Raw genomic sequence first — 22,077 nt, forward strand, 5'->3', positions numbered from 1 at the left:
GGGGTGTTTGCCAGTGTCTTTTACTTGAGGGAAAAGAGGTATTGGTTGGGATGTTCACTGATGGATAGAAAAGAGGTTTCTTTCTTTTTTTTTTTTTTTCTTTTAAAGTAATCTCTACACGCAGCGTGGGGCTCAAACTCATGACACTGAGATCAGGAGTCAGATGCTTTGCTGACTGAGCCCACCAGGAACCCCTATCAGAAAAGAGTTTGAGTGAGACTGTCTAGAAACAGAGGTGACCAGGGCTTGTAGCCACAGGATTGGGAGCACCTCAGATCCCCAAACCACCTGCAAGCTCAGGGCCTTGTTCTGCCCTTTGTTTCTGAAGGGTGTAACAACCCCAAGATTAATTAGCTAATGGGCTTTGGGCTCGGGGAGCCTGGACAGGTAATAAGATGATCTTATGATCACACACTAGTAGAATGTGGAATCAGTCCATTTCAGTAGAAAATAAGATTTGTCAAGTGAGTTGCTACTCAATCCCCATTACAGAATTTTATTAAATCAAACTAGTGTCTATACAGCATTACATATGGCGGAACACACGCCATACATTTGTTCAGTTGTAACATATCCTAGGACAAGGATTGGCTGAGAAAAGTCAAGAGGACCCAGGTGAGATAAGCTGATCATTCTGTTTGTGCTGGTGGAGGGGACAAGGAAAAAGATAAAGTGATGGCATTTACTAGCAAGCAAGGTAAAACAAAATAATTGTCTTCTACTTGAACTGATAGGTAGGTGGTGTGAGGTTAGATGTACCTGGTAATGTTAATTTTTATAAGTAGTGACTTTTTTTTAGAGTCATCTAAAATACATTTTTCTGCTTTGTAAAATCATATGAACAAGGAAAAACAATTGCTCCAAACTGTAACCAAAAACATTGAACATACGTTGTTCACAGCGGGTACTTCCTGTTGTTTGGTAAACATTCAGAAGGTGTGAGCCCTACCATCCTGGCTTCGTGTTTTCTAGGGTTTTTACTTTCCTCTGTGGAAGAAGATGGTGTTCGAAGGCTCTACGTGAATAGTGTAAAGGAAACTGGTTTAGCTTCCAAGAAGGGTAAGTCATTGGCTGTGTTGTCTGTTTGTCCGCCTCTCTTAAAATCCCCTTGGGGTGTCTCTGGTTGGTGGATAAGAAAGATATGCCCCAAGAGTTCACCTGTGCAGATTATTCGAACCTTGTCTCATTGAAAACCCTTGCAGGGAATATGGATATCATTCTCTAAACTCAGGTGTATAAGAAATGTCACATTCTTGGATTTTAAATCTGATTCTGAGCCCATGTCCTTGGGGCAAGTGGGAAATTCCATTCTAATCTGACGTGATTGTCCTTCTCTACCATCTAGGATGGTATGGAAGTCCTAGGGGTTTTCCTGAAGCAGAGCATTTCCTGCAAAGCTCCTTCAAAGTGGATGTCGTCTTGTTCCCATTGATGGAGGAATCTTTGCGGAAGTTGGGGAACTTAAGGGTTCAGGATCCCGTTGTCTTGCCCCACGTAAAGAGCTCTTCTCTGCCACACCCCGCCTGTAGCCCTACAAGGGTTCACTGGAGTCTGGGTTATTTGTGAAACCCCAACTCTCTTTCCTCGTTCTGCTCAGAGAGAATCTTTTCAACCTAGATTTTTTTTTTTTGCTTCCTGTGATGGTTTCCTAGGGCTGCAGTAACAAATTCTCACAAACTGAGTGATTAAAAATGACAGAAACTTATGCTTTTATAGTTCAGGAGGCCAGAAGTTCAGAATCAGGGTATGGGCTGTTTCCTTCTGGAGCCTCTGCAGGAAGAATCTGTTCCATGCCTCATCCTTGCTTCCAGTTGTTGCTGGTGGTCCTCGACACTCCTTGGCCTGTGGCTGCCTCCCTCTAATCTCTGCTCTGTCGTCATGTGGCCTTCTTCGCTGTGTTTCTCTGTGTCTTTACGTGGCCTTCTTAGAAGAATACCGGTCATCGCCTTAAGGCCCATCCTAATCCAGAATGATTTTATCTTAACTTAATGACCTCTGCAAAGACCCTGTTTCCAAATAAGGTCACCTTCTGATATTCTGGGTGGACATGAGTTTTGGAGGACCCTTTCCAGCCTACCATACTTAGCATAAACACATCAGACAGGTAGGTAGGGCTCAAAACCCACCTTCCTTTTATTCTCCTTGTTATGGAATTCTTAGTTTCATCTGGGCAGCGGTAAAATCATACCTGCTGAATGGAGAAGACCAAAACATCTGGGTCAGTTGGCCTTAGATGTAATGCCCTGTGTCTGCTATTTGAGGGCTGCTGAGCGGAGCAGCCGAGGAAATGGTGGAGTGCCCTACCTTGCCACCTCCTTCCATTCTTGGGACAGCTTAGCTCTGGGTGTTTGTGACTTACGAGCCACCTAAGCAGGTTACCACCCCCTGTGCTGTAAGCCGTGGAGAAGAGCAGCCTGCAGACTTGACTATGCACAGAAATGGCAAAAGCGTGATAAAGGGTTTGAAATAAAGTCAAAGTCATTTATCTGCTGCTCTCACGGAGGAGGATTTTCCTTCCATACTTTTCAAGGCCAAAGGCAGCCTGGAGTCCAGGGTCTGATGCTATATCTCAGCTAAGAGCAGAGCTGGCAGGGCTTACTCACCTTCAAACCCAAGGCCTGATTGTTATCTCTCACAGTGCGATGAGTGTGCCCACTGGGGGTGGGGAAATATGGTGCCTCGGTGTCACTCACTTCCTGTTTTAGCTCTTTGAATCCAGGAACCCTGGTGTTAGATAAAAGCAAATGGCTGCCTGCTGCAACCCACCTGCCCCATATTGCACTGTTCTCTATAAAGAGTGATGCCCGTTTGTCCACCGGGGCCACAAACACCATCCTAATACCCGGCTTGTAGAGGGCAGTGTCAAGAAAGATATTTGGGTGGTGGGTTTTTTTGTTGTTGTTTTTAATGTTAAGTCTAGCCTCTATGTGCAGATCTCTGGATAATGGAGAGCTCACTGTGGACCATAAGACATCTTCACAGACATCTCTAATCGAGAAACATTCTCCTCCTTCAGCGTCCATTCACTGTTTTACCTCATTCTTTGTAGACAACCTTGGATGCCCATCACGTTCTAAGTCTTTTATTTATTTTTGGTGGCCACCTTGGGCTTTTGGCTTGTCTTGAGCTAATGGTTAATCCCCCTTTAATACCCACCTACCCCTCTGTTGGATCTCCCATCGGCTATACTTACAGAATTGACTTTTTGAACCAAAGTGTGTTCTTTTACACTTCTCTTTGATCAGCTTGGCCATGCTTGGGCCCGACCCCTTCTTGGGGTCATCTGAGGCTGGGATCTGGCATCTCATTGGCTGTCATTGAAGTGTGTTTCTGATGTCTACACTGCACAGAGCCCAGTTGAGAAAGCCATGTGCTTTCTCCGCATCTTCTAGATACTTCACTTTGCCACGGCCAGTTATGGGGATTGCTTCTGAGCAGGCTCTGATTTTCTGTGAGCAAGAAGAGCTTCCCATTTTCTTCTGCCACATACTAATGAGAGTTAACGTCTAGTGAAATAGATCCTCAATGTGCCAGATGCTGTGCTTAACCTCACTGAGCGCATTGTCGCTTTTACGTAGGGAGGAGACTGGGACTGGGAGAGACTCAATAACGTGCCTACGGTCACAGAGCAGTTACATGGGGACATTGGGACAGAAGGACCCCGGCGGGGCACTTCATGGCTCACTCCTGCTGGGCTGCCCACATTCACATGCTAATACTGAGAATAAGTCACTCAGGCAACTGCCTGGAGTCTTTTTCTAGGGCTGCCTGACAAACGACCATGAACTGGGGAGTGTAAAAGCAACAGAAATGGATTCTCTCCCCGTTTTGGAGGCCAGAAGTCTGAAATGAAGGTGTCAGCAGGGCTGTGCCCCCTCTGAAGTCTCTAGGATAGAGCCCTTCCTTGCCTCCTCCAGCCTCTGGTGGCTCCAAGGGTTCCTTGGCCTCCAGCAGCTTCATCCCAGTGGCTGCCCCTGGCTTTACATGGCCTGCTCCTCTTCTTTCTGTGCGTCTCTTCAAAGGACATTTGTCAGTGGCTTTAGGACCCACCAGATCATCCAGCATGGTCTATCTCAAGATCATGTATTTAATTACAACTGTAAAGATCCTGTTTCCAAATAAGGTCCCATTCACAGTTCTGGGACATGGACGTATCTTTTGAGGGGTCACCGTTTATCCTACTGCACACTTTGGTTCCACCATTCATAGTAAACCTGGGAGTTCTTTTAAAGAAAGAAACAAACTTGGGGTGCCTGGGTGGCTCAGTCGGTTAGGCATCCGACTCTTGATTTCGGCTCAGGTTATGATCTCAGGGTCATGAGATCAAGCCCCGCATCAGGCTCTGCGCTCAGTGTGGAGCCTGCTTGAGACTGTCTCTCTCTCTCTCTCTCTCTGTCTCCCTATGCCTCTCCCTCTAAAGGAAAAAAAAAAAACAACCAAACTCATAAGATGTTTAAGTCTTTTCTTCTGTTCTTTATATAACTGTAATATCTAACCAAAAGCGTTGTCTCCAAGAGAAGACTTAAAAAAAAAAAAAAACCCCAACACTAACTACTTTTCGCATGGGGGAAATTTTGTATTTTCAACTCAAATGCTGTGATGCCAGAATCTTTTACCTAAAAATGGAGTGTTTAGCTTCTCAGAATCCCACCTCCATACAGAAAAAAGTATTCTCCTTTCTCTGCCATTGCCTTCCCACTCAAAATGTTTCTTGGAGTATTTTCTGATACAAGATTGATGTCAAGTAGTTTGGGAACCCGAGCACAGATGGCCAAGGGGTGTGACTTGGTGAAGCTGGGGAGTGAGGACGTCTCTCTGGAAACACTTTTCTGAGGCATCAGGGGTGGGATCCTTGGATGCCTGAGGAGTCGAGTGGCTTCTCCTTTCTGCAGTTCATTCCTTACCTTTGCCCTTCACTCACTTCCTTTGTCAAGTTTGCTTTTCCACCCGAGTCTATAAAGTAAGAGTTGGACTCTTTTTTTCTTCTTAGTTGAAACAATACTTTATTTCCTTTCACGTTCTGCTCTAACCTCTCCCTTTCTCAAACCACTGGCTTGTTCTTTGAAACCAGGTTAAAATGCCCCAGGGTCAGTCAAAACCTCTTGTTCTTTTGGGTTGGCCTCGTTCACAGCTGGTCCTTTAGGTCTCCAACTTTGGCAGCTCCCCCAGCGTGCTTTGCAAAAGCAGCAGAACCTTTGGGGACCTTCCAAAAGATGGGTGTGCATTTTGCAAACTCAGCCTGAGGTCCTGATGTAGTTAAACAAAGGGAGGAGGGCACAAAATGATCATATTTGGTTCTGTAGAGTGTGTTGGGGATCGAGTGCTTTTCTGTGGCCAGAGCCAGAAGCAGCTCCCCGCATGCTGGTTCTCCAGCTGGTTCCGTGGCGGTGATCAAGAGATGTGAGCTGGCCTTGCCACACATGTGTGCTGTGCACGCGTGTGTACAAAACTTACTGCAGTAATCAGAGCAGTTCTACTTTGCCCCCCTCAAAACCGAGGACAGCAGCCAGAATTAGCATTTGTGAGGAGGAATTGGCTGATGCCCAGAGCATATAGATTCGGGAAGGAGTCAGTGTGTTTAGTCGGTGTGTTCAGGACAGGTAGGCATGCTGTCACATCCAAGTCCAGAACCTTCTGAAACCGAGGTCCCTGTGATCACCTGACGCTCACTGTGGAGGACGAGCACCGTGTGCACCAGCGCTGGGGCGGGGGGGGGGGGGGGGGGGGGGGCCGTGACAAGTGAGCTCCGCATGCCCTTTCTCGGTGCTTCTGTGCTGTTGTGATCTGACTCGCTGCTACAGCAGATGCTGCTTTTATGTGCGTGTGAAATTAAACATTTTCCGTCTCACGTTGGCAGGCCTGAAAGCGGGAGATGAGATTCTCGAGATCAATAATCGTGCTGCAGGCACCCTGAGCTCATCTGTGCTCAAAGATTTCCTCACGCAGCCGTCCCTGGGCCTCCTGGTGAGGACCCACCCTGAGCCCGAGGGAGGCGTGGAGCTGCTGGCCTGCCCCCCCCACCGAGCGGACGGCCCCGTGGACCCCGGCGAGAGCCCCCTGGCCTTTCTCAGCAGCAACCCAGGTACGGCTGCGATGTGGACCTTGCGGGGGTGTGTGCGTGTGTGTGTATGTGTGTGCGCCACTGGACTGGGGCCAGCAGGCATAAAGATGTGTGAGTGAGATGAGCTGGTTCCTCCTGAATGCATGCTTCCTGTTAATTTCCGCAGTTCAGGGCACTTGTGTTCTTGTGCAATACGTGTTTGGTCACCAGCCAGGCTGTCCCACATGGAGAGCTTCAGCGAACCTCTGCTGTTTGTCATTTTGGAGAAAGTCGAATGGGTAGAGGCCACCGTCTCTTGGCTGTGGATAGAGGTAACAGAGCCACAGAAGGGCCAGGACTCACTGGGGCTCTGGGTCCTAGCTCTGCCGTCCACGTCACCATCCCCCAGACCACCCAGCCCTGGCTTTCCCTTCTGTGTGAGAGAGGGCATAAGCTGCGCAGAGTGGGAATGCACTCAGAGCTCTCATTTGGTCAGCTTCTCTTGGGCTCCCCCAGTCTTGCGTGTGAGCCATGCCCTGCCCCATCTGCTCACAGCTTTTCTCCCTGTCCCTTTGCAACCTCGTGCTCCTCCCAAAAGAAGGAACCAGAATGCTACCTGCCCCCTTGAAGCCTTCCTGGGTGGGACCCAGCAGAGCTAGCTCCCTCCTCCGGGTCCCTAGGACCCTCCAAAAACATCTTTCACGTGGGCCCCAGGCATGTGATACTCTTCTTACTGGCTTGTCTCTCTCTTTGTCCTGAGTTTGTTTCCTGGGACGGAGCTTATGTCTTCTTCCTGTGGCTCCACAGGTACCCCATTCTCGTTCCGCGAGAGTTGGTGAATGAGTGCACCCGTCAACAGCATTATGTCACTTATTCCCGACCCCATGACCTGATTCTAGAATTGGGGTTGATTTTAGTAAGTTGGGGTTTTGGATTTATTTTGTTTTTAAAACTTGAGTTAAATTAAAATTTAAAAAAAAGTCTTTGGTTTCAAAATCTGAGGGTAGGTACTTTGAGTATTCTTGCCCTGTCATTGTTTTTCAAATTCCCTTCTGAAGTTTGGCTTGGTGAGAGTAAATCACCGGCAGAACCCTTGTGAGAGTCCATTCTTTTGCTCAGCGGCTGTCGCAAGAATTTGGCAAGTTGAGGCTTCAGCAAACTGAAAGCGCCTATTTCTGTTGACTTCCTTGAGTCATTATGTCATTGCAGTATCCACACCCCCATCAGATTTTTAGAACAGGACTCAAGTGAGCCATGTACCCTTAACAGAGAATGGAGACCATGAAGGCTGTTCTTTTGTATTACCACAAGATGGCAGCATCGAGCCCATAAAACTCAGTTCACAGAGTGCGGTTTCTGTAATATGACTTTGAATGAGGCATGTTGTGGTAGGTTAGGTTATTTAAAGGATTTTTACAAGGTCTGAACGTACACGCTATGACCAACAGTGTGTGCACAACTTTTTTTGAATTTTTTTTTTTCCGTCTGAGCCCTTCCTGTGGGTTGCGGATATAAAACCGGGGTTGGCAAACTACACCCCACCAGTCAAATGCAGCCCACAGCCTGTTTTTGTAAATAAAGTTTTATTGGAACACAGTCATGCCCATCATTTACATCTTATCTCTGGCTACTGTCTCATTGCAAAGGCAGAGTTGAGTAGTAGTGACATGGACTTGTGGTCTATAAAGCTGAAAATATTCACCATCTGACCCTTTACAGATAGTTTCCCTGAGAGAATGTGACTGGAATTGCTCACAATTTGCCCCTTTAAAGGTAGTCACTATTTTAGGGGCGTTTCTTCATTAAAAATGATTGTGCGTGTATGTGTGCATTTTGCAAACTTTCATTAAAATTGTTTTAATTAAAATGTATTTGCATACAAGTATTTTAGAAATACTTGAGTATAGAATATAGAGTATACGTATATATATAGTAAGTGTCCCATCTTTTATATGATGGGGTTTTAAACTTACCAACTGACCTTTACCTACTACGTATTACCTCCTTTAGGCCAGTCACCTTTGAAGGCTGAGTGCTAAACCCACTGAACCTACCGGTGTTCAAAGCATACTAAAATTTCCATTTTGGAATCATTCTTAGAAGATTCATTGACTCCTTTGCTTTTTTTCCGGTTGAACGATACGTTGGATCTGACATTTGTTGAGTGAGGTGCTCAAAGTCATTTTGACAACTGGGCCATGACTGTGTTCTCAAACTTAAATTTTAGCAAATGTTCTGGTTTTTAATCAGTTCCCCTTCCAATATTTTGCAATAATTGAAAATCCTTCAGAACAAAGTCTTCTTCAGTCCAGGTCAGATCACCAAACTGGTTCAAGATGAAAGCAAGAAAGTCGGGTCACCGTGTTAGTTTGCTTGTGAGGTCTCTAGGCCATCTTCAACATTAGTAAGTTCCAGAAGAATTCTCAAATGCTCTGGGCAGTCGCAGCCCAGTTAGTGGGGCTGAGAAGGGGGAGCCTGAGTCTCCGCCTCTCTGCCTTCTGGTTTGCTACCGCTTCCTAGTCCCCATTTAACCATGAAGAATAAAAGAGGCAAGTAAACAGGATAAAATAACCTGAAAGATTGCTCCATAATGAGGCAGAGATAAAGCAGTGTCTAAGGTCAGCTGCGGTTAAAATAGCAAAGAAAACAACTAGCAGAATGGTACAATGGGGAGGCTGGACTATAGCCTTAGTCTAAATTTAGAAGTAGCTAAAAATAAGCATCCTGAGCGGCAGGTTTGAGGTCTGATGCAGGGACCGTCTTAATGGTGGTCACAGTGCATGGTTGGCAGCCTGGGTGGAGGGCCTGGCAGTGTCTCAGGGACCTGGGGGTCCACGTGAGCCTTGGCGGGTGCCCGTCCATGGGAGGCTGGCCCGGCTGCTCACCCTATCCTACGAGCCCAAGTAGGCAGGCTTGGTCCAATCCTGCCCTCAGAACCCTGACTGAATTATGGAATGAACTTGCAGGGCTGGATTATTTTTGAGCCCCCTTTTCTCATGGAAAGGTTTGTTTCCTCTCTGAAAGCATCACACCCTAGTGGCTAAGAATGGGCTCTGGGACCAGGTTTCTTGGGACTAAGTCCTGTTTCTGTGTTTATTAGCTTCATCTCCCCAAGCCGCGGTGTCCTCATGCATAAAATGGGGATATTACCACAGTACTATCTCACTAAATTGCTGTGAGGATGAACTGAGTTATAAAAGTAAAGTGTTTAGAATAGGTCTTAGGAAGTGCTCGATAAATGTTACGTATTCGAAGCACAATCTCTTATGGGGACATGAAGATTTTCTGGCTTGGAACCAGCGGCTGCTCATTTCTGATCTCACTGGTCTCTACTCCATCCACCTCAATCTGCAACAGGTGAATTGTCTGATAACTATGTTTATGAATACCTTACTTAAGTATTTTCCTCTCCTGGGTGGAAAGAAATGAGAGACATCTGGGCCCCTTTTCAGAGATCATGATTCACATGGTCCGGACTGGGGCCTTGGGTGCATTTGTTGTGGTTTTGCTTAAAACGCAGGGGATTCTAACGTTGCAGCTAGGATTGGGATCCACCACGTTGGGTTACCAACTGTCCTTTGGTTGTTGATCCCCTTTTTGTTGTCTTGGTGGAATGTTATGGTCACATGCAAACCATCTGTAGTGGTATTTGTTGATACCATATCATGGTCTGAGATTTTGTTCTTTTAAAGATTTACTTATTTATTTAAGTAATCTCTACGCCCCACGCGGGGCTGGAGTTCAGGACCTGGAAATCAAGAGTCACATGCTCCATTGACTGAGCCAGCCAGGAGCCCCTGAAATTTTTGTAATGAAAATCTGTTAGGCAGTCTGGAATGCATCTCCAGACTCCTCTCCTTGTAGAGCAAGAAAGTGTGGTTGAATGTTTTGCTGTGTTGGCTTAGAAAACCAGGGACCTCATCCTGAGTGTTCTCTCTTAAGACCCAGTTTCCCATTCTCAGTCCCACTGACCATCCATGGGTCCTTGTTGAAATCTTTCTTGAGCTACTTTCAACCTTTTTTTTGGTAATATTTGTTTACTGGCACACTGGTAAGAAAATGGAGGAAGGATGTCTAGACAAAAAGACAGTCCCTTGAGTGACTGTTATTATAGAAAGAACCTTGGAGCAAAGGGGAAGCTGGGGTAGGAAGTTGCAAAACTGTTTGTGTGAGGTTTCCAAAAAGCCTCTTGAATGTTCCTGTGTGATTTATTTTGAATACTGGTCTCATCTGGAGCTACTAACGTTTTGGGCCAGATAATTCTTCGTTGTGGGGGGGGCCCGTCCTAGGCACTGATGTTTACCAGCGTTACTACAAACCACTGTAAGTTAGTAGTAAGGAGGCCCTTCCCCCAAGTGGGGCCAATCACAATATCTTCCGATGTTGCCAAATGTCCCCTGAGCAGCAAAATCTCCCCCTTTTGAGAGCCACTGGCCTGATTTATCAGAAGGTAAACCTACTTCACCCAGTTAGGGAACAATTCACAGCGAACATCAATATAGGAAAGCAAATCTGGATGTAAAATAATTTTTAAAGGTTTTATAAAACATTTATCGAGGGAATTCTAACACAAATACCCTTTTCTGGCATCTCCCTCCCACTCCCTGCCCCCCCTTGAGTCAAGGGAAGAGCAAAGAACGAATAATGCTTAGTTTGAGGCCTTTCTCCCAAATGTGAGTGGAACTGTTCTGGCAGAAGATATTTATCACTGAGATTAACTCCTGAAACAAAGGTATTTCAGTTAGTCATGATGCAAAAGCCCACATTTTCTGCAAGTTGTAAGAATCATACCAGTGGCATCGATGGTATCTTTCCAAGGTTGCAGAATATCTGTGTGTCTTACATTTTAAATTCTGCCATCAAGGCTCACAGCCATGCCATTTTTATGGTGACTGCAGCTCTGCTTTATCTTCCCTAAAATTCCACCTGACCTGTGGGGGCAAAGCAGGTGCCCTCATTCAGCTCAGTATTCCAATAAAGATGCCAGGGCTCAGCAAACTGAAGTTGGTTCTTGTTTGAAAGATGGTCGTTCCAGAAACTGAGCCTGGGAGAGCCGGGCGTGTGCAGCTAACTCTGGTCCATAGGAGTTCAAGACAACTGGGGCCATCGTTGGGTTTGGAGAGTCAGCGCCCCCTTGATAGACCTCAGGCACATCCTGTCTGATGCCCAGTGGAAGAGTGGAGTCTGTTTCGAGTACAGAGATCCCTCCTGCAGGAAGTAGACCGGGCAGTGTGTTGTAACGGGAAAAGCTTCCGTGACAGCAGGGAAAGTCGAAGGCACCTTGGTCAGAGAAGGAATGGTTGGGCGCCCCACGTGGACAGCGTTTTGATCGGCGGGCAGAGCATGCTTCCCTAGAGTGCCTGTGAAGTGGAAGAGTCTATTCCAGAGTGCTGTTCTGTGCAGATTGTCTGGAGCTTGATTGTGATGATAAGACAATCAGGCCTCTGGGAGAGGCAACAAAGAAAGAGGAACCGCACAGATTTATCTCCCCACAAACAAATATGGCCCCGTCCTTCAGAGGCTCTAACATCTCATAGATACCAGGAGCGCGTGGTCCTCTGTTTGTTGATAAAATGTGGAGCCATGTGCGTTTTGTAAACTGTCTGGGTTCTGTGATTTTGTCACACAGCACCTGGCCTGCTTCCTGAGGCCCTGCTGGGGCCAAACCCCTAGTCTCGATTTCCAGCTGGAATGGGTTGATGACTCCTGTCAAATCCTGTGGAGGGGGGGGGATGGTTGAGAACTTAAGAGCCTCCATTTGTATATTTTTAAAGAACATGAATGAACCTTGTATTATTTCACTTTCACAACCAATTAACCGAATCAGTAATGCTTGTATCTACAGTTTTCGTGGATTTAAAAATTTCTCTCCATAGAGAAACAGATGCTGAGATTTTGTGAAATTTGGCTGGAAAGAAGTTATTTTTCTGCTAAGTTAAAGTTGGAGGGTTTTTTTCATAATCCATATTAAGCTCTCCGTAATTCTTTTTTTTTTTTTATAATTATTTTTGTTTCTTAGCTTTGTGGTAGAGAGGGTGTTTATGCTGATCTTATATATATTATGAGTGTTTCTATGGAATTCTTATATGACAGTCAAAAGACTGAAAAGCAAAATAAAATCCTGGCCTAGTGACTAAATTTCATTTCAGCTGAATGTTTTTATTGGTAGTATCTAACCTTTTCTTGCCCCCTGGCCCTCAAATCATTTTTCCTCACAGAGATTTAAACGCAAGCATTAATCTAAGGCTTTAAGAAAATCAACGTTATAATTGGTTCTTCTTTGGAAATGTTTGAATTTAGAGGATCCGCTTATTTAATAACCATTGTTAATGTATCTCGTGAGTGGAAGAGTTTTATCTTCTTTCTTTAAATTTAAGTCCTGAGCGGACTTGAATGAAGTCAGAGTGAATGTGTCTCCACTGAATCAATGAAAGAGAAATCTAAATGTAAATGTCTGTCCTGCTGATGGCGAGTGGGACGTGCTAGTTCAAAGGTTTCTCGGTCCCAAGAACGTTATTATGACGTGAAAACCATTCTGAAAAGTGAAGAAACGATCAGACCTGTTTACAACAATGCATGTTATTCATGGTGCCTGTGGATATAGCCAGTAGGTCCCATCCTGCCCAGCCTCAGCCCTGCTCTGTGCATCCTCATCCCCCAGGGCTGTCCAGCCCCCGTCCATCCTTTGTCTCTTCCGATTTGGCCCCACTTCTCTGTGCTGCCAGAATGGCGGCCAGGCACCTCCTCTATGCTGGACATTATGCTAAATGTGGGGATGGAGTGGAGGTGAGGCGGCGGTTCCCTTGCTCTGACCACTTCTTCAGCCACCTGTCAGCCTTGTCCTTGGCTTTCCCATCTCTCTGATGGTGAGCAGAGCCACCTGTTTGTGTGTGCGCACTGGTGAGTAAACGGGGGCAGCTACCTCCCGGACAAAGGGGAATTCCTTCAGTGTCTGTTGTTAGAGGAAAGTGTCTTGTAGTGAAGGGCGTGGGGAGCTGTGGTAGGATGTTGCAAAACTGTTGGCATTGGGGTTGCCAAAAAAGTCAGTGGTGTTGTTCCACTAGATTCTTAGGCTAGGGGGCCTTCAGAGAAGCTGTCAATTCCTGCCTCTCTGGCTCTGGCTTTCTTTGATGGCTAAATCCCCCTTACCTGTTTATTGGTTATCTTCTGCTAGGTGCACCCCAGGACCATCATTTTATTTGCTCCTTCTTTTGGGCTGGGCTCAGCTGAGTGCTTGTTCTGCTGTGCTTGCCTGGAGTCACTCATGTGGCTGTTTCATCTGGTGGCTTGACCAGGGCTGGAGGATTGAGCTGGCTTCACTTGCATGTTTGGTGGTTGGTTGACTGGACGCCCCCCCTTGCCTGAGGCCTGTCATCCTCAAGAGGCTGGCTTGTGGTTTCTCTGTATGGTGAGCGCAGAGACTCTGGAGGCAAAACCAGAAACTGTAGGGACACTTGAGGTCTTAGCCTGGAGTTCATGTATCATCATCTATCTATGTCACATTTTGTTGATTGAAGCAAGTCACAAGGCCAGCCGCAATTCATGGGATGGAGAAAAAGTAACACAAAAATCTGTGCTCAAGGGGATGGATAGAATCATCACTTTGCAAACTCTCTTTCACAAGCTACATTGCTTTTTCTCTTCTTATTTTATTAATTTTTGTCTTCAGCTAAGGGCAGAAGCATGGCATATTGGAGTAAAAAAGAATACATGCTTTAGAATCGTATATACTGGGACGCCTGGGTGGCTCAGTCGGTTGAGCGTCTGACTTTGGCTCAGGTCATGATCTCAGGGTCCTGGGATCGAGCCCCAAGTCCCTGCTCAGTGGGGGCCCTGCTTCCCCCCTCCCTCTGCCCCTCCCCCTGCTCATGCTCTTTCTGTCTGTCTCAGATGAATAAATAAAATCTTTTTTTAAGATTTTGTTTATGATTTTGACAGAGAGAGACACAGTGGGAGAGGGAACACAAGCAGGCTTGTGGGAGAGGGAGAAGCAGGCTTCCTGCAGAGCGGGGAGCCTGATGCGGGGCTCGATCCCAGGACCCTGAGATCATGACCTGAGCCGAAGGCAGACGCTTAACGACTGAGCCACCCAGGGGCCCCTGAATAAATAAAATCCTAAAAAAAAAAAAAAAAGAATCATATATACTTACAAGATACTGATTCATAGGAATTCCTTTATATTCTAGATGTTAACATTTTTGCCAGTTATGTGTTGAAGATAACTTTTCTCAGTATGTGTCTTGTGGCTTTTGACAAAGAAGAGTTTTTAATTTTAATAAAATCTGATTTTCTGTCTCATATGATTTGTGCTTTTTATATCTTATTTAAGAAACCCTTCTCTTGCTTAAGGTAACAAACATTGTCTTCTGTATTTTCTTGTAAAAGATTTTATACTTTGGGCTATTCACATGCTTCTGATTTATATCTCCCTGATGCTGATTTTTGTGAATGGTGTATGTTAGGGTGCAACTGTATATTTTTCCATCTGAGTAATCTACTGTCATAACAATGTCTATCAGATATGCCATTCCTTTCCCCAGGATCTGCAATGGCACATCTGCTGTATATCATCCCTCTGTATGCAGGAAGGCTGTTTCTGGGCTTTTTTTTTTTTTTTTAAATTCTATTTATTTATTTGACAGAGAGCGAGAGCACAAGCAGGGGGACCGGCAGAGGGAGAGGGAGAAGCAGGCTCCCTGCCGAACAAGGAGCCCGATGCGGGGCTTGATCCCAGGACCCTGGGATCATGACCTGAGCTGAAGGCAGATGCTTAACCAACTGAGCCACCCAGGCGCCCCACATCTTTTTTTTTTTTTTAATTTTTTATTGTTATGTTAATCACCATACATTACATCATTAGTTTTTGATGTAGTGTTCCATGATTCATTGTTTGTGCATAACACCCAGTTGCTCCATGCAGAACGTGCCCTCTTTAATACCCATCACCAGGCTAACCCATCCTCCCACCCCCCTCCCCTCTAGAACCCTCAGTTTGTTTCTCAGAGTCCATCATCTCTCATGGTTCGTCTCCCCCTCCGATTCCCCCCCTTCATTCTTCCCGTCCTGCTATCTTCTTTTTTTTTTTTCTTAACATATATTGCATTATTTGTTTCAGAGATAAAGATCTGTGATTCAACAGTCTTGCACAATTCACAGCGCTCACCATAACACATACCCTCCCCAGTGTCTATCAACCAGCCACCCCTTCCCTCCCACCCCCCCCCCCACTCCAGCAACCCTCAGTTTGTTTCCTGAGATTAAGAATTCCTCTTATCAGTGAGGTCATATGATACATGTCTTTCTCTGACTGACTTATTTCGCTCAGCATAACACCCTCCAGTTCTATCCACGTCATTGCAAATGGCAAGATCTCATTCCTTTTGATGGTTGCATAATATTCCATTGTATATATATACCACATCTTCTTTATCCATTCATCTGTCAATGGACATCTTGGCTCTTACCACAGTTTGGCTATTGTGGACATTGCTGCTATAAACATCGGGGTGCAGGTGCCCCTTCAGATCCCTACATTTGTATCTTTGGGGTAAATACCCAGTAGTGCAATTGCTGGTTCGTATGGTAGCTCTATTTTCAACTTTTTGAGGAACCTCCATACTGTTTTCCAGAGTGGTTGCACCAGCTTGCATTCCCACCAACAGTGTAGGAGGGTTCCCCTCTCTCCGCATCCTTGCCAACATCTTTCGTTTCCTGACTTGTTAATTTTAGCCATTCTGACTGGTGTGAGGTGGTATCTCATTGAGGTTTTGATTTGGATTTCCCTGATGCTGAGCGATGTTGAGCACTTTTTCATGTGTCTGTTGCAGACGCCCCACATCTTGTATTTTTAAACCTACAAATGCTCTCCCTTTTTTTGGAATGTGTGGGGTGTTGTTTTATAAACTAAGACTTGCACGTGTGTATATCAGCTCTTTATTACTTTATTGTATATCAGATTGTGTGTGTGTGTGTGTGTCTCCATTTGAAGTACAAGCATACCCTATTTTATTGGGCTTTGCTGTGTTGCGCTTTGCAGATACCGTGTTCTACAAATTGAGAATCTGTGGTAACCCTGCCCTGAGCAAGTGTGTTGGCACCACATTTCCAACAGCATTTGCTCACTTTGTGTCTCTCTGTTACATTTTGGTAATTCTTGCAATATTTTAGGCTTTTTCATTATTACTATTTGTATGGTGATCAGTGATCAGTGATTATGATTTGCTGAAAGCTCAGGTGATTAGTATTTTTTAGCAATTAAGTGTTTTTAAATAAAGATATGTACTTTTGGGGGTGCTTGGCTGGCTGAGTCAATGGAGCATGCAACTCTTGATCTCAGGGTTATACATTAGAGCCGCATGTTGGGTGTAGAGATTACTTAAAAATAAAATCTAGGTGCCTGGGTGGCTCAGATGGTTAGGCGTCTGCCTTCGGCTCAGGTCATGACCCTGGAGTCCTGGGATCGAGTGCCGCATCAGGCTCCCTGCTCAGCGGGGAGCCTGCTTCTCCCTCTGCCTCTCTCTCTGTCTCTTATGAATAAATAAATAAAATCTAAAAATAAATAAATAAATAAAATCTTTAAAAAAAAGTGCATTTGTTAGACCTAATGCTATTGCGCATTTATTAGACTGCAGTGTAGCATAAACATAACGTTTACATGCACTGGGAAACCAAAAATTTCATTTGATTTGCTTTGCTGTGATATTCACTGCATTGCAGTGGTCTGGAACCAAACTCACAATATCTCCTAAGTATGCCTATACATCCTTTTAGAGAGTTTTTTAGTGAGGTTCTGTTTATAGCAAGCTTTCTCACTCTTTGTTTCTCAGAGAACATTATAGTCTTCTTATTGAATAATATTTTAGCTGGAAATACAATTCTATATGATAGTTTTAGCATTTGAAGACTTCTGTGCTTTAGGGAGGTCATGTCTTCAGATCTTTTATTCTTTCTTGAACTTTTATTTTTATCTTTTTTTATTTTTTTATTTTTATATTTTTATCTTTTATCTATTGAGTGCTTTTTAATGTTTTTATTTATTTATTTATTTATTTGAGAGAGAGGACATGAGCAGGGCAGAGGGAGAGAGGGAGAGGGAGAAGCAGACTCTCTACCGAGCAGGGAGCCTGACATGGGGCTTGATCCCAGGACCCTGAGATCATGACCAGAGCTAAAAGCAGACACTTAACCACCTGAGCCACCCAGGTGCCCCTTGAGTGTTTTTGTTTGGTTTTGGTTTGTTTTTTTAATCTGAGGCACCTGGATGTCTCAGTCAGTTAAGCATCCGCCTTCAGCTCAGGTCTTGATCCCAGAGTCCTGGGATTGAGTCCCATTTCGGCCTCTCTCTCTCTCAAATAAATAAATAAAATCTTAAAAAAAAGATTTATTTATTTGAGAGAGAGACAGAGAGACAGAGAGAACAGGTGGAGGGGCAGACGGAAAGGGAGAGAGGGAATCTCAAGCAGACTCCATGCTCAATGCAGACCCTGATGCAGGACTTGATCTCACGACCCTGAGATTATGACCTGAGCCGAAATCAACGGTCAGACACTTAACTGACTGAACCACTTAGGCGCCCCTCTCTTGAGTGTTTTATTTGAGTGGTTATAGTTCTCATTTTTAAAATTCTGTTAATTTACCTGATCTTTTTTGAAGTTCTCTCTTTTCTTGTTCCTTCTTAAAAAAAATTTTTTTTTAAATGTACTTGACATTCTGTATCTGATGATTGCAGTATCGTTCCTTGGGAATCTTATTCTGTTGCTGATTGTGTCTCTTGCTTCTCACTCATGGGGACCTGGTTCTTCCTGGGTTTTATGATAATGAATTATGGGTTTTTATTTGATCAAGCTTTAACTGGGCATTATATGATACCGTCATTAAGTGTGGTTTTGATTAAGAGGGATTTTGATTATGTCTTTGCTGGAGTGCTTGGAATACAAATATACAACAATTTTAAGGCAGTTTTTCATCTTGAGTGTCATGGACGAAATGTTTGTGTCCTGCCAAAATTCATATATTGAAGCCTTGAGCCCCGATGTGATTGTTCTTTGGAGTTGGGGCCTTTGGGAGGTAATTAGGTTTAGATAAAGTTGTGAGAGTAGGCCCCCATGATGGGATTAGTGTCCTTGTAAGGAGACAAAGAGAGCAGAGCTCACTCTTTTCCTTACACACACAAGGAAAAAGTCATGCGAGCACATAGGGAGATGGTGGCCTTCCACCAGTCCTCACCAAGAACTGAATCTGCAAGCCCCTTGACCTTGGACTTCCATCCTTCGGAACTGAGAGAAATAAGTGTGTATCATTTAAGCCACCACATCTGTGGTCTTTTGGTATAGCAGCCCAAGCTGACGAAGACATGGAGTCTCCTGGGTGCAGTACATGGTGTAAATTTGAGTCTCAAGCACCCATGGGGCCAGCCTGTGGTTATCATCTTTGGAGAACCCCCCCACACCCCTACCCCTTGCTCCCTCCCTGCTCTCCTGTCCTGGAGTGTAGGCAGAATCAGTCAAGCTTCCTTTCCTTTGTTTGCTCCTTCCTCCTTCTTTCCCTTCCCTTCGCTTCCCTCCCCCTCCCTTCCTTCCCTTCTGCAAGTGAATACTTTTTTCTTTTATCTTTTTACATCTCTTTAGTCTAAGGGTATAGCCCTTCAGGGGAACCATATGAATGTGGGAGATTCAGTTCTAATTCTCCAACTCATACAGATCTGACACCTGTTTTCTTTTTTTTTTTAAAGATTGTATTTATTATTTATTTGACAGAGAGAGAGAGAGAGAGACAGCAAGAGAGGGAACACAAGCAGGGGGAGTGGGAGAGGGAGAAGCAGGCTTCCCGCTGAGTAGGGAGCCCAATGGGAGGCCCGATCCCAGGACCCTGGGATCATGACCTGAGCCGAAGGCAGACGCTCAACCGACTGAGCCATCCAGGCGCCCCATGACACTTTTTTCAGTATCATGTCTTTATAGAGTTGAAACCAGAGTCTCCAGGGCATTGGTTCCCAGGCTGGGATGGTACTACTGTTGGGAAATGTGTGGGTGCATTTTTATTGGCACAGAGACCAGGGAGTGCTAATTGTATTTACTGCCCAGGAGCAAGGGAGACTCAAGTGTCCCTGCCAACTCTGTGATTTTGCGCCCCCCTCCCAAATTGTTCATCTCCTACCACCAAAAGATTTCTCTCTCTCTTTGGGAAACACCGCACTAGGGTTTGGGGACTGATAGATTTCCTCAACATTGCTTTCAGACTTGCCCACCAGCTCATTTTATTGTCTTCATTTGGGGCTCTGGGATTTCTTGGAGCTCAGTTCTGTGTTTAAAAGGATTTTGTTATGTTTTATTTAACATTCCTAAATGTTTTGTAGAGGTAAGTTTTCTCCTTCCTTTTTCAGGATACCTAGCCCCACAGTATCATTACCAATGAAAATCCTTTAGTTCGTTTTCCCACTATTTGGTGAGCATCAGCTATACCCCAGGCAACGTGTCACATGTGAGATATGCAGGCTCACAGCATTTGGCTGTGCTGTCTGGGGGTTGCTGTTCTGCAGACTACAGTGGGGATGGTGCCCCTGCATGGCGTGCAGCCTGGCTGCTCTGGATCCTGCTGAGGGAGCCGTGGTTCCTGTGAGCCAAGAGCCTAGTGCTCTAAGCAGAGTGTCTCTAATTGAGCTTATCCACTGATCCTTTTTGGGGATCAACTCTTGCCGTTTTTCCTGGCTCCAGCATCTAGGTTATTGCCCCCATGCAAAGTGTTCAATCAGCTTTTTTCCCATGGAGGCAACAATATGACATAGTTGATAGCCACCAAGTTACCTGAGCTTCATTCTTTGACTGCTACCACCATATGATAGAGGGAGCAAGTAATCAGAAAATCCTAGAGCCAGGGGCACCTGGGTGGCACAATTGGTTGGGCGTCCAACTGTTGGTTGCCGCTCAGGTCGTGATCTCAGGGTCGCGGGATTAAGCTCTGTGTTGGGCTCTGCTCAGCATGGGAGTCTGCTTGGGATTCTTTCTTTCCCTCTCCCTCTTCCCCTCTCCACTGTGTATGCACCCTCTCTCAAATAAATAAAACTCAAAAGAAAAAGAAAGGAAGAAAGAAAGAAAATTCTAGAGCCAGAGCAAAAAGGAGGACACAGACGGAAACTTCCATCGAGGTTGTGTTCACTTCATTGGTGCTTCATCACAGAGGAGGACAGGGGACCAAAGGATGCAGCCTTGGAGCTTAAGTGTTTGCTTAGAGGTCGGCTTCCTCCCTGTTTGGCGGCCAACTTTGAATTTGAACAGAAAGTGATGCCAAGCAGATGATGACTCTGATAGTGTCACTGGATAAAACAGCCTGTTTGCAAATAGAGACTTTCATCCAAAGGGTCAGAAGGTGGCTCCTTCACTCTCGTTTTCTGTCTTGCCCATTTGTAGTCATAGTGCTGTTGTCCCTGATCCAGGTGTCTAAATGTCTTAGAGCCTTACTACTCCAAGTGTGGTCCATGGACAGTATTGATTGGTGTCCTCTTGGGGCTTGTAAGAAATGCAAAAGTTGCGGTCCAACCCCAGCGTATTGAATCTGATCTGCAGAGCATGATCCTCTGGGGGTTCAGATATTCTTTAAATTTGAGAAGCCCACCAGAGGACGGTGATTGTAATGTTCTTTTCCTTCACCTTTGCATAGAATATGGCAGGAAGTATGGAAGTATGGTGTTATGTTTATAGTTTGCCAGACTTTTGCAAAAACAGACATCACACATACTACGGACTGAATGTTTATTGTCCTTGGGTCCACCTCCAAATACCATCATGTGGGAGGTTAGGGCTTCAACATACGATACGATTATGTGTTATAAAATTTTTTTAAAAATGGGGTGCCTGGGTGGCTCAGTTGGTTAAGCGACTGCCTTTGGCTCAGGTCATGATCCTGGAGTCCCCAGATTGAGTACCGCATCGGGCTCCCTGCTCAGCGGGGGGTCTGCTTCTCCCTCTGACCCTCTTCCCTCTCGTGCTCTCTGTCTCTCATTCTCTCTCTCAAATAAATAAAATCTTTAAAAAAAAATTTTTTTTTAAATGTGAATATATATATATAGTCATGTAAAAATAATAGTAGTAAGAATAAACACAACAGAACACACTTACTGAACCAAGATCGTGGAGCTCATAGTTGGAGGGTCTTAACAACGTATGTACGTATGTGTCGCGGGGCCTGACCCTGCCCTTGCACAGGCCTGACTTGTAGCAGTTGCTCTCCGTGCTGACCCACGTTTTCTTCTGATTTCATCTTGCAGGACACGGCCTCTGCAGCGAGCAAGGCAACAGTGTCGAGACCGCTCCAGAGGAGACCGAAGGGCCGGACTTGGAATCCTCAGATGAAACTGATCACAGCAGCAAGGTGAGAGATTTTCATTTTCACGTCCCACGTGTCAAACCACTGAAGAATCACAGCTGACACGTCACCTTTGCAGCTGTATGTGGTTAGAAGTCCTCTCCACGGGACCGAGTGTTTTTACCTCTGAGATGTCGCTGAGATACGAAATCCCAATTACAGCCTCGATAACAAACCTATACGTGCGAACACAGGGCAGAAATCAGTTTTAAGAGCTCCCATCTCATTTCACCTGTTTTCCTCTCACATTTACATTTGTGTTTGAAGAAGTAGCATCCAAAATGTGTGTGGCTGGGCCAGATAGACTTTCTTGCTGTGCGTGGTTTCTGCAACAAGCTCTTTTTGCATGATCTGTTTGGTTCTTGTTAAACGTGAGCAGTTTTTACATGAAAGAGAAAGAAACGCTCTTTTTCTTTATTCATATAGCATGTCCCTCAGTTGTTCAAGGCCTGTGAGAAAGCCCTTATTCTGACTCTTTGGTGGAAGACCGTGAATTTGTTTTCCATAGTTCATCATGCTTTTATCCCACTTCACAAAGGGTTCTGTGGATCAGTAGCCTGTTCTTGGCACACTGTCCAAAGTACAGCAATTTAAAAACTTGGTGTTACCTCTGTCCAAAGGCCCTTCCCCAGCAAAAGTAATTGTACGTGATTCTGTTTCTTTTTTTTTTTAAGATT

General features: G+C 45.1%; 1 protein-coding gene across 2 annotated transcripts in view; it reads left to right on the forward strand.

Moving 5' to 3' along the window:
* The window catches only part of TIAM1 (TIAM Rac1 associated GEF 1), a 194,242-nt gene that overhangs the window by 132,475 nt on the left and 39,690 nt on the right, over positions 1 to 22,077 (forward strand). For both annotated transcript variants that reach the window (XM_021678087.2, XM_021678088.2), the window contains exons 13-15: positions 973 to 1,059; positions 5,858 to 6,082; positions 21,303 to 21,406. In XM_021678087.2, the coding sequence (XP_021533762.2) occupies positions 973 to 1,059; positions 5,858 to 6,082; positions 21,303 to 21,406 (416 nt within the window). The remainder of the gene's footprint in view (positions 1 to 972; positions 1,060 to 5,857; positions 6,083 to 21,302; positions 21,407 to 22,077) is intronic.

This window comes from Neomonachus schauinslandi, chromosome 1, assembly GCF_002201575.2.
Source record: "Neomonachus schauinslandi chromosome 1, ASM220157v2, whole genome shotgun sequence".
In the NCBI taxonomy this organism is placed as follows: Eukaryota; Metazoa; Chordata; class Mammalia; order Carnivora; family Phocidae; genus Neomonachus; species Neomonachus schauinslandi.